This window comes from Sturnira hondurensis, unplaced genomic scaffold, assembly GCF_014824575.4.
Source record: "Sturnira hondurensis isolate 20B ecotype Veracruz unplaced genomic scaffold, ASM1482457v3 Scaffold0022908, whole genome shotgun sequence".
NCBI classification, from domain to species: domain Eukaryota; kingdom Metazoa; phylum Chordata; class Mammalia; order Chiroptera; family Phyllostomidae; genus Sturnira; species Sturnira hondurensis.
Window position 1 is genome coordinate 7,351,712 of NW_028095539.1, and position 11,136 is coordinate 7,362,847.

General features: G+C 54.2%; 1 protein-coding gene across 1 annotated transcript in view; it reads right to left on the reverse strand.

The window, feature by feature from the left end:
- DDX31 (DEAD-box helicase 31) overlaps positions 1 to 11,109 on the reverse strand; it is a 65,195-nt gene extending 54,086 nt beyond the window's left edge. The window contains exons 1-6 of the mRNA XM_037036430.1: positions 10,901 to 11,109; positions 5,669 to 5,925; positions 5,488 to 5,563; positions 4,580 to 4,623; positions 3,542 to 3,612; positions 2,698 to 2,762 (exon numbers count right to left, since the gene is read on the reverse strand). Coding sequence (XP_036892325.1) covers positions 2,698 to 2,762; positions 3,542 to 3,612; positions 4,580 to 4,623; positions 5,488 to 5,563; positions 5,669 to 5,925; positions 10,901 to 10,984 — 597 coding nt within the window. The 5' untranslated portion in view covers positions 10,985 to 11,109. The remainder of the gene's footprint in view (positions 1 to 2,697; positions 2,763 to 3,541; positions 3,613 to 4,579; positions 4,624 to 5,487; positions 5,564 to 5,668; positions 5,926 to 10,900) is intronic.
- Positions 11,110 to 11,136: the final 27 nt, after the last annotated feature.

Sequence of the window (11,136 nt, forward strand, 5' to 3'; positions counted from 1 at the left end):
AGTGAGTGGAGGGGATGGACATGATGTTAAGAAAAAATCAGAGCTGAAGTAACTGGAAGAGCGAAAACACAGCAGGGAGGCCCACCCCTTCCACCCAGTCATTTTAGACTCTGCTGGGGGCCTTGGGTTTGCCGCTGCCTCCACGCGTGGTTTTACAGGCCAAACCATTTCACAATGAACTCCACGGACCTCTACTGACGACTACTTGAAATAAGTGAGTCAAACTAGCACTCGGAAAACTCTTTCTACAGAATATTTCACTCTCGAATAGAATGGGCTGTGACCGACGTTAAAAGACATTCGAGCACAGGAAAACAACGACCTGGCTTGTTAACGGCCCTATCAGTGAATCAAATCGCTGTCTTTCACACCGGCCACACGGGTGTGTCGCAGACTTGACAGCTGACACCGAGCAGGCCTACTAGTCGCTAGATGCCCTTTGTGACCCAAGCCTCAGGCGCCCCGCTGGCTTCCTCCTCCCCACAGGAGAAAGGCACAGAGGGCTGAGGGGGTCTGCCTCACATCACACTTGGGCTCTGTTCAGAGTGTGGTCCCATCCCTCCTGTCCTCAGGTCACCAGCTACACTACAGGACAGGTGGGCTAGGACTGCAGGACCCACTGCAGCTTAAATGCTCCCAGCTCCCCAGCCCGGAATGAACTAGAACCTACTAGCAACTTCTCCTGGAGTCTCTAAGTGGGTGAGTCCCCCCCGCCCCACATTGCTGAGGTACTGTTTCCCCTCTGTGTCCCAAGTACACGGCTGAGGAAGCCCTGTGCAGAGGCTGTGTCTCTGCAAGGGCCAGTGGGGAGGAAAGGTCAGCCCCTGCAGGAAATAAAATCCTCACAGGTCCACTTCAGAGAAACCCAGCGTTGATGGTTTGACAAGAATCTTTCTCACCTTTCACGTTAAGACACACGTACTGATTATCAGCACTGACGAGGCTGGTGCGGCACTGCACGTGCAGGTTTGTCCCCTGCCTTTCCTGAGTTCACAGGACAAGAACACAAGTTCACAAATAACCGGAAAAAATACCACTTTGGTGTGGCTCTAAAAGGTTCTATCTTTTGGATCACTGTGCAGGATTTGTTTTATTGAATTAAAATTACTTATATGAAGTTTAAATAAAATGTGAACTTACTCATTCTGAAATAATTTAGACTTACAAAAAAATTTTACGACCAGCACGAAGAACTGCCCTCGGTGCTCCCCCCGGCTTCCTTATATGGCTCTGATTCTCGAAACCACAGGACAAGGGTCAGCCCCGGGAAGCCAGCGCCGATCAAACACCAGCCACCAGCCCGCAGGCCCAGCAGGCCCTTGCGCGGACTGGGCCCCAGCGCAGGACCGCGTGCTGCACGGCTCTGGCGCCTCTCCGCTGTCCCTTCACCTGGGAAGTCCCTCGGCATCTCCTGGTCCCCTGCGACCTTGACAGTTTTTTGACAGTTTTGGAAAGTACTGGCCAGTTGCTCCGTAGAGTGCCCCTCGGTTTGGTGTGTCTGATGTTTGCTCGGGATTAAACTCAGGCTACGTATGCGCTTTGGGCAGGAAAACCATGTAGGTGGAGCTGTGTCCTCCATGAGACTCGCAGGAGACACGGGAGGACACCCGCTCTGGGGGCGCTGCCCCTGACCGGCTAGGTAGGACAGGACAGCCCGGCTTCCCGCTGCTTCCCCGTGTGACGAGGAGTGCTTCGAGGGGAGACGCTCGGGAGCCATGCCGACACCCCACGTCACCGCACGGCTGCGCCCGCGGCCCAGCCTGTGGCAGCCCTTGTCTGTGGCCCCCCCTGCGTGTTCGCATCTGTCAGACATCGATGTTCCGCTTCCATCACTCGCTCTATGTCCGTCCTTCAGAATTTTGCCACGAGAAAGGGCTCTCCCTTCCCCCGTACTCAGTAATTTCCACTTACCAGTTTGGACCCGTGGATACTTGTTTTAGTTCATGGGCTCTAACCCAACACTCTCATTACGTATTTTGGCCCTGACATTACCAGAGAGGCTCGATACACGGCTGATTCTGTTTGTCCAAACAGAGGCAAAGGGAGCCAATGAGCTCTTCGCACCTGTTTGGGGGCCGCCTCACTCCCTGTTCTGACCTCGCCATTGCCTCCCAAGACTGACGAGGATGCATCTGGGGACTCTGGGCCGGGCTCAGAGGTGACACCTGCGGGATGGAGCGGGGCGGGCAACTGGCCCCCCAGGGACACAAAGAGGCTGGGGGCCAACTGCGTGTTTCACGACTAAAGCTAAGTTCTAGAAATGCGTGTACCGTGTGGCACCGCTGTCAAACTCGCTAACTGGGAGCTTAGTCCGACATCTGTGCTTCACGAGGGGCCGCCTTCCTCAGCGATGTGGTGGCGCTCACCACCCATCTGGCCAGGCTACTGCACTTCCCCAACCCCCACTTTTTGGGAAAGCCTGGGGCAACAGTGGCGCCACCAACTCTGCAGCACCAAGGCGGTTACAGATTTGAGAAGAGCACACAGGCAAAGCACCTGGCACCAAGGCGGACGCGCAGTGCCGTCAGACCCACTGTGACGGCAGTGAAATGCGCTCCTCCTGCTGTGCCCCGGGCCCGCCTGCAGAGGCAGCGCACCTGTGCAGCGGCTTCTTTCGGTCCCAAGGTTACTGCTGGGCTTCAGGTGGATGGTCTCTCACACACTAACGGACAGCGGAAACCCACACTGGACACTCACCTGTATTTTTGTTTTCATTGCTTGAAGGGACTGGACCACCGGGATGCAATAGGCAAGAGTTTTACCTTTTAAAAAAGTACAAAAGTAAGTAAAGGCAGAGCCCCTGTGGGTGACAGTGGGGGAAAGCAGCTCCTGTGGGCGGCACTCAATCTGGGGAAGGGCAGGGCAGGCCCACGCCCAGGACGGGCGGGACACAGCTCGCAGTCTGCCACCTCGTCCCTCAGCCCCACCTCTACAAGACCAGCAGCTCCTGCCACTCCTCCCTCTAACAGGGACACACGCCCTAAGCTACACCACAGGGCCACCTGGGGGCTGTCTCCAGGGCAACAAGTCCTCCCCTGATGGGTCCTGACCTCTCAGAGGAGCACGGGGGTCAAGGTGACAAAGAGCTCGGTGGCGCTACTGTGGGGAGGAGCTGTCTGAGCCCCAGCCCCAGCCCCGAGTGGAAGCTGGGGGAGGTACGGGGGTTGCATTGTGAGACCGGGGGGCACACAAGGGCCAGAAGAGCACGGCAAGCTGCTCGGGGTCCCATGCCGGAGCAAGTGACGGGCATCCGAGTGGCATGTGCTCATGTCAGGACTGGCGTTAGCACCCGGAAAATGTTCATCGCCGTGGATGTCCCCGAGATGGGTTCCAAGGAAGGAGAACAGAACCCGACTTCTTCCAGATGGTTCCTGCCCGTGGCTCCTCCTGTGGCCCCCTTCCTGTTCCCATGTGAACCAGGTCAGGGCTCTCTGAAAAGCAAGGCCTCTCCCCCTAGAACAGCCACCTTACTACAGGGCCTGCTGCACAGCCATGGCCTGGGCCCCACGCGTGGGAACGCAGAAACTCAGGGACGACTGACCTGAGCCCGTCTGGGATCTCACGAGAGCATCTCTGCCTTCCAGCAACACGGGGATGCTCTGCTTCTGAACGCTAGGGCCACACACGGGAGAGAACACACAAATGGTTATCTGTAACACGGCACACACTCGCGTGTACAGGCAGGCACAGAGGACGATGGCCCCATGCTTCGGTCTACCAACTGCCCCCTCAGAAGTTGCCTAAACACGCCAGGGAAGATGGGGAGAAACTTCTGACGACCAAGAATAAAACCTCAGTTAAAGTCCGGGGACGTCGCTGGAAATATTGAGGCAAACCCGAGATTGGCCACTCCACTCCACTCATTATAAACAAAGACTGGACAGGCCTAACGACCACCTGGAACGATGGCGAAAGCACGTGACTCTCTCTTGCCGTCCATAAGAGGGAACAGGAAACGCTGCACAAACATTCCGGGAGCTTCCCAAGCAGAAGAGTAAAAGGCAGCTGGGAGCCCCCTAGGGAGCCAGGACTGATGCTCCCTCTCCAGAAAACCACGGGTCCCTGGAGGGGCGTGCTGGAGCGTGTGTCTACGTGTGCATGCAAAACCCAACAACAAAGGAGGGACAGAAATCACCGAAGCCTGGGTGACAGAACTGAACAAAGACACGGTAAGGGGGGCTTGCTCTGTTCTTCGGTATTTGTATTTTTACTCCAAGTATTCACTCCTGCTGACCCTCACCACTAAGAAATGGCGCGGGGAGTCCGTGTCTGGAATGGAGCCTTCCAAGGAAGCTCGGCCACTGTGAGATCCCAGGGGGACCGGCCTCCGCACAGAGACCTCGAACAGCCGGCCCCCGAGAGAGCGCTACACGGGACCAGTCTCCCCACCGGAAGCTGGGGGCGGGGGAGCGAGCGGCTGAGGGCGCGTGAAGCCCTTGACGGGCGATCGCCTGGCACTGCTCACCGCTCCCTACCATCAACATTCAGCTTGGCTCCATCCGCCACAGGCAATTCAGATCTCGTATGCTTTTACCCACTTCAGTCCTAGAAAGAACCAGGACTGGCCCGGACCTCTTACCTGGTCATATGACATATGTTCAAGACCGCATTAATTGTGGAAATCTGAAAGAGAAGACGAGGAACGTGAATGCTATTCGGCGTCACTTTTCTGGAATAGATGTATTTGGTGCCAACAGCCCCCACAGGGGAGAACTGATCACTCGGACCCCCCCAACAGCTCTCAGCTGGGTCTGAGACCTGGATTGCCCAACACAGCCACCGGGGGACAAGCTCCGGCCGTCACAGTGTGGGAGGGCTGGCTACTGTCAACGAGTGCATCGGGTCTCGGGATGCTGCTCCACACCCTGCAACAAGGGGCCATCCCAAAGCGTCCCCGGCACCAGGGCTGAGAAGCCGTGCTCACCACAGGCTCGTGTAGCCCGCCCGGAGAGAGGGAGGGCGCCCACGACCACTAGAGCAAAGGAAATCCCTCATCTTACTCGTAAATAGGCCCAGAAACTCACTCGTGGTTAAAGAAAAATGTCCACTTGTTTGCAGAAAATACACGTTAAAATAGTCTTATCCCTTCAAATCTTTGTAACTACAGACATCTCTTGACAGCAAGAGGCAGCTCAGTTCCCTCCTGCTGTCACTATGACACCTGCCACCAGAAGAGCTTCCGTCACATCTGCTGGCAATGACACAGCCGACTGAAAGCCCGCTAAGTGGATCCTAGTCCTGAACTGAACTGGGTGGGGAGAGGCTCACGTTCTTTCCACAGAGGGGCAAGGGTGGGGGTGGGGACCCAGCACCATGAGCTCCGTGGGATCGTCCCCAGAGAGCGTCTTATGGATCTGAGTTTGGGCGGGTACACTGGAGCAGAAACCACCACGCTCCCATTTTTCTCCCTAGAACTGCCTTTTCAGACCCCGAATGGGTGAGCGTGCACGGCCCTCGACGACACAAACCGCAGATGGGCATACTCACCAAATGCGGGTGGAGGTCCAACTCATCAAAAGCTTCTGAAGAAAACACGTTTTCTTGCATCTGCTTGACTAGGGGTCTGCAAATGATGAACAAAACCTGGCATCAGTTCCAATGCACCAAGAAGGCGGCAGAGTACGCTTAGCTCCTTCTACTCCTGAAGCGCGCCTGCACCTGGGCATACCTGCGGAGCTGGGGAATCTCAGGGTTGTTTTTGAACAACGATGAAGTCTTAACGCCCGGCTTCTGCTCCTGGTTTCTACCACTCGAACTGGCTGAAGACTTCTTTGGCGAAAACACCTTCTTTGCCTTTCCCTTCAAAGTCCTTGGTGTTTCTTTAGCAGCAGTTTTCTTGGCTGGGAGAGAGGACGCCTCACTCCTCCGCTTCGCTGGGGGAGCCTGCCTGGATGCCTGGCGTTTCCTTTTCGTGGCCTGTGCTTGCTGCAACGACCCCCAAAGGAAAGAGCAGCAAAAGACGCATCAGTCCATGAAGACGGACCTCAGTGAAGCCTGACTGCCCTGGAACTGCACCCTCCCCGCCGAGCTCATTACGCCCCACATGTCAAGCAACAGTTTACGGCTGGTCTGCAAGCAGACTCCTTGATTCAGTTTTTCTTCCTCCAACAGTGAAAAAAGAAAAACCAGAACACCCACAAAAGCTTAGCTCACTCATCTGCTAGACCTCACCATCCATAACTGTAAACTCCACCAAGACGAGGGCGGGGGTCACACAGGGAGAAACGTTCTGGGGCTGAATGTTAACAAACGAGTCTCTTAACAGAAGAGAGAGGCCAACCTGTGACGTGTGTGCACTAAGTCAGCGTGTACCGCCAGGAACATTTACATGAGAATGGGGGCGGGACAAGGAATCTGTCCTCCCCCTTGACCAAGCCAGGGGGTGAATACATGTGGGACATGTGACCCCCAGTCCCAGCTCACACCCAGGAAGCAGAAACCTTCAGCACCGCCCCACCCAAGTTCGGGGATCTCTGTCATTCTCCCCTCAGGATGCTCCCTCGGATCCAGGAAACGATCCCTGCCTGCCGTTTCCATTCCAAATGAGAACCCCGCTCCATCCATCACTTCTGCCGCCATTATTTCCAACCCTGCTGGCCTTCCGATTCCCCACCTGATAGCTGACTTCAGGCTACAGCGCCAGGTGTTTTCCTGCCTGTCGTTTCTTATCTCCACAACACGAACGTGGTTAAGCACGCACTGCCAAAACTCCCCCCAGGAGAAGAAACATGCCATTCCTCTATTTTCTTTGGCCCTCTTTTCTAATTTACACCGGAAAATAAAAACATCCTGTGAGTAGACAGTGCTTGTTATTCTGGAGTCTGGGTTTCTCTGGGAACATATACGTTCTTTTCCTCTTATCATGAAACGGAGCTTTCGTGCACACGCCGGCCTGCTCCAGCCAGGACGGCCAGCTTCAGGCTGACCTGCCAGGAACAGCGGTTCTTTGCTCCCGGCAGCCGTGAGATCTTCTGTATCTGAGGAATCCAATAAACACAACCTCCAGTATTTAGTATGAATCTAAGTACTGACCTACTTCTTTTTACAAGTATACTTTTACAAAGTTCCAAGTCCATGAATTTTCAGATTAAAGCGAGACATGAAGTCAAGTTTCAGGTCTGTGGACTTATCTGTCTGCACGGCAGAGTGAACTGCGCAGATTTTGCCCCCAGAAGCACGGAGGCTGGGAGCAGACAGGCGTGAGGCCCCGCCCACCCCACACAGGCTTCCCACACGGGCAGCCCAGATGTTGCTGCCCACCACCTCCTCTTCCTATTCTCTGTCCCCCAAGGCTGACCAAATTCGAGAGCTGTAGAAACTGTTTCAGACATTCAGGCAGGGTCTGCCACCTTGAACGTCTACCTGGGAGCCTGAGGTTTACTTTCTGCAGCCACGCGGAACAAGCCTCCTCCGTGCCCAACTTTCCTTCGCACTTCACGATCCCTCTCCTCCTCGGGCCCAACACTCCACCCAGGACACAGACCTCAGGCCTCACACCGTCCGGCTCACTCTTTACTCTGTGACAACATTTCTCTCTAAAAGCGACTGTTCAGAGTCAAGCACAGTATGAAATAAGGCTTCGTGTGGCCACCAGGCTAAATCAAAATTCTGAAATTTGACCTACAAAGCCCTCTAGAATCTGACTCTTCCCACCTCACTGGTCTCAGCTGGACCCTCTGCTGTCCTAGTTGTCCTTAATCTCCGGGCTCATACACTCTCCCTCCTTCCCCAGGGCCTCTTCACAGGCTGCTCCCACACCACGCCTCCCACCCTCCCTCTGGCTCGGTGCCTCGTCCTGACCCTCCAGACCCAGGCTGCCTGGGCCTCAGAAGAGCCTTCCCTGACCTCCTCTCTCCGCCCAGCCATCCCCTGCATTGGGCCGCGTCTCACACAAAGCAAGTGCTCAGTAAATGCTTGTTGGGGAACTAATCACACACAGTGGGGTCATTCCTTTCCACAGTGGGGACACTTCCCTCCTGCTCGTCAGTCCCCTGCCCCCCCCCCCCCCCCCGGACAGTCCACCCTCAGTTCTCAATGGCCTCCCGTCTCCAACAACTTGGTTCTCCACCACACTGGTCACAGTAAAAACATCCTGGCTGTCTAACAAACTTCCAATCTTGACCCACCAATCCTTTCGTACTGATACCTGTCAGACACGTGACTGCACGTGTCTCTCAGGCAACAAAGGAGAATCAAGTTTTCAAACAATTCACTTTGTGAACAGCCTTCCAGAACGAATCACGCTGGGGAACCAAGGTTCCACTGCGTAGTCATTTAAAACACCGACCACTGAGCAGCTGCCTGGCGGCTGGGTCCTGACGGTACAAGCTGGAAAGTCAGCCGAGCCCTTGAGGCAGCCACAGGCTCGTGGCAGAGGGACAGGGTAAAACCAGAAACCCAAACTGATGCCCACCCTGTAGAAGAGGTGTGCACAAAGGGCCACGAGAACACACAGTGAGAAAGGCCGCCACGGCCCACGGCAAGGGGACAGGAAGGCTTCATGAGGTGGCAATGGGAGCACAGAGGAGCAAGTGCAGATCTAGAGCGACCGAAAAACGGCTGCACATTCGGCAAGTCACTTCTAAGTCTCGGCGTCCACCCTGTAAAATGGGGGGTGGGGGGGGCAGTGACCTCTGGGACCCAGCTAGGCCCAGAAGTCCAGACGCTACGTCTCTGACGTCAAGTAAACACACCGAGTAGTTCTTACACTCAGTACGTAAGTAGCATGCTACGTGCTTGCACGAATGGTCTCATTTATCAACACAGATGCCGGTGTCACCGCACTTTTGGAGGATGCTACTGGTGGGACACGTGCGCACCAGCCCCAGATCGCCAAGGGGCCCAGGCTCTGCTCAGTCATCGACACCACAGCCCCGACGATAATGCTGTAACGCCTCTCACGAACTGTGTCCCACTTGGTCAGAAAGCATCATGACCAACTGGGTCCCTATTGTGAGTTGTTTTCTACAAGGAAATGCACCAAAATGTTAACCAGAGTTAAGCGTGTATTAAAAAAAAACTTCCTAGATTTTCTACAATAAATTTGTATTAACTTAATATTAAGAACATATTCTGCAAAACTTAGACCATCGAAGTCTTTTGAAACCCAGTACACTGGCTACCCATCCAAGTTCAGCACACCCGCAATCCTCACTCAAGACACAAATGGAAATGCAGATGCAGACCAGGCCACTACAGACACTTGTCCTCACCTTGTTAATTAACGCCCTTCCACACAGCAGTTCAAATGCTCACAAACCAGACACCCTATGTTTACACTCAAAGGTCCAATCGACTCTCCCTTTGTGTCTGCCACCAGGGAAGTGCAATGGCCCACGCAGCCCACGGAACCCCCGACGCAGCAACTCTACCACACGGAATGCAGTGAAGAGCCACACGCCACATTTTACAGCGGATATGCACATTTTTTGCCCAAATTTTTGAGGGAAAAATAAGGGTGTGCCTTATATGTGTGTAGTGCTAATTCCGTATCTATATAAATGTTTTTAATTATGCTCAAAAATAAACCCTGAGATATGTTCATAATATGTCCGAAAGTAAATGCTAAAGTTCCTTTATAATACAAAAAACAAGTATCTAAATATAAATAAAAATGGAATTAAAAAAATTAAAACCAAAGATTTTTCCCCCTGAAAGTTTGGGCCAAAAACATGGGTGCACATTATACATGGGAGAGCATTACACACGGCAAAATACAGTATTTTTTATTAGCATTTAGCGAGTGTCAGAAAAATTTAGTCTTTATGTTTATTATCTCTTTTAATCGTCATAATAAACGCACGCGAAGTAGAAACTGTTCTCATGTTAGGGCCTATGTAAGGGTCAGCAGTGAGGCAACCTCTCCCAGGTCACAGAGCTAGCGTGGCGCCAGGCCGGCGTCTGGTCCCAGGCCTGTCCTACGCAAACCCCAGGCATGCAGTGGCTCTTCCGTACTTTCCCTCCCCCTCCCACAGGGATGGGGCCCCACGGTTGGCTAGCTGAAAACTTCCGCCCAAGCCTCTAAATCCCAAAGCTTGTTAAAGTAACTAAATAAGCAAGTAAAATAAAGTACAAAATCAAATCACCAAAACGACTCCAGACACTGGGTGATAGTTTGTAAGAACTCAAGGAATTCAGACTGGCTGCATGAACTTTGGCAATTAACTTTTCAATAAAATTATCCGTTGCTTTTTCCAGAAAACACACACACACACACACACACACACACACACACACACACAACTGCCTTGGCAAGAGACTGCACCCTCCCTGGAGTTCGAAGGAACGTGATTTTACAACAGATTTTCGGCCCTATAGCCCTCCCCTTTTCCAGGAGATAAGTCTATCATCCCGGAAACCAGTTTTCAGCTCTGGCTTGGGCTAAGTTTAAGACTTCTTTCCCCTCCCTAGTAAGAGAATCCTATAGTTGAGTCTTATTTTCTTTTGTCCCTCCTTTGTGCGTGGATGAAATCTGTGCATTTTTTAAGGCACTCAGAATAAACTTCTATAATCTAGTCCTTATTCCTGAAACAATCGACCCCCGAAGTCGAGAAAACGGTGGCTGAGAGATGTGGGTGGTGACAGCGCTAAGACTCAGGCCTTCGCGTCACTTCTAACTTCCATGGGCGCCAGCCTCCAGTCCCTTCCTTCCAAGTCCTCCAAGTAGAGCCCCAGCTAGCTCTCGCCCCTCCAAGACCATCCCCGCGGAGTTGGGTTCTGGTCTTCCACACGTGTTGCTCAGCGACACCTCCACAAGCTGCCAGAAGTCTGACCCCCCCACCCCACCCCCAAACTCTGTAGATAATTCCGAACCCGCGAGGCAAAGCCGCGGCGGTCCCCTTGCCGCGCGCGGGCCGGGCCCCGCCCGGTGCCTACGGACCTGCAGGCGCCCAGAACTCACCCGCCTCGCCTGGGCCGCGCGGGGTCTGGAGGACGTCCCGGGGGCGGCGGAAAGCTGCAGGAGCACTCCGTCGGTGGCTGCCATGGCCGGAGAGGAGGCGCGGCCACACGCTGGCAAGCGGAGCGCGTCTGCTTCTCGCGAACCCCGAGTGCAGCTCTGCTCTGGCCACGTGGGACGCGCGCGAGGACCCCGCGTAGCTGCCCCGCCTAGTCCTGCCGCCGTGCCCCTTCCGGGTC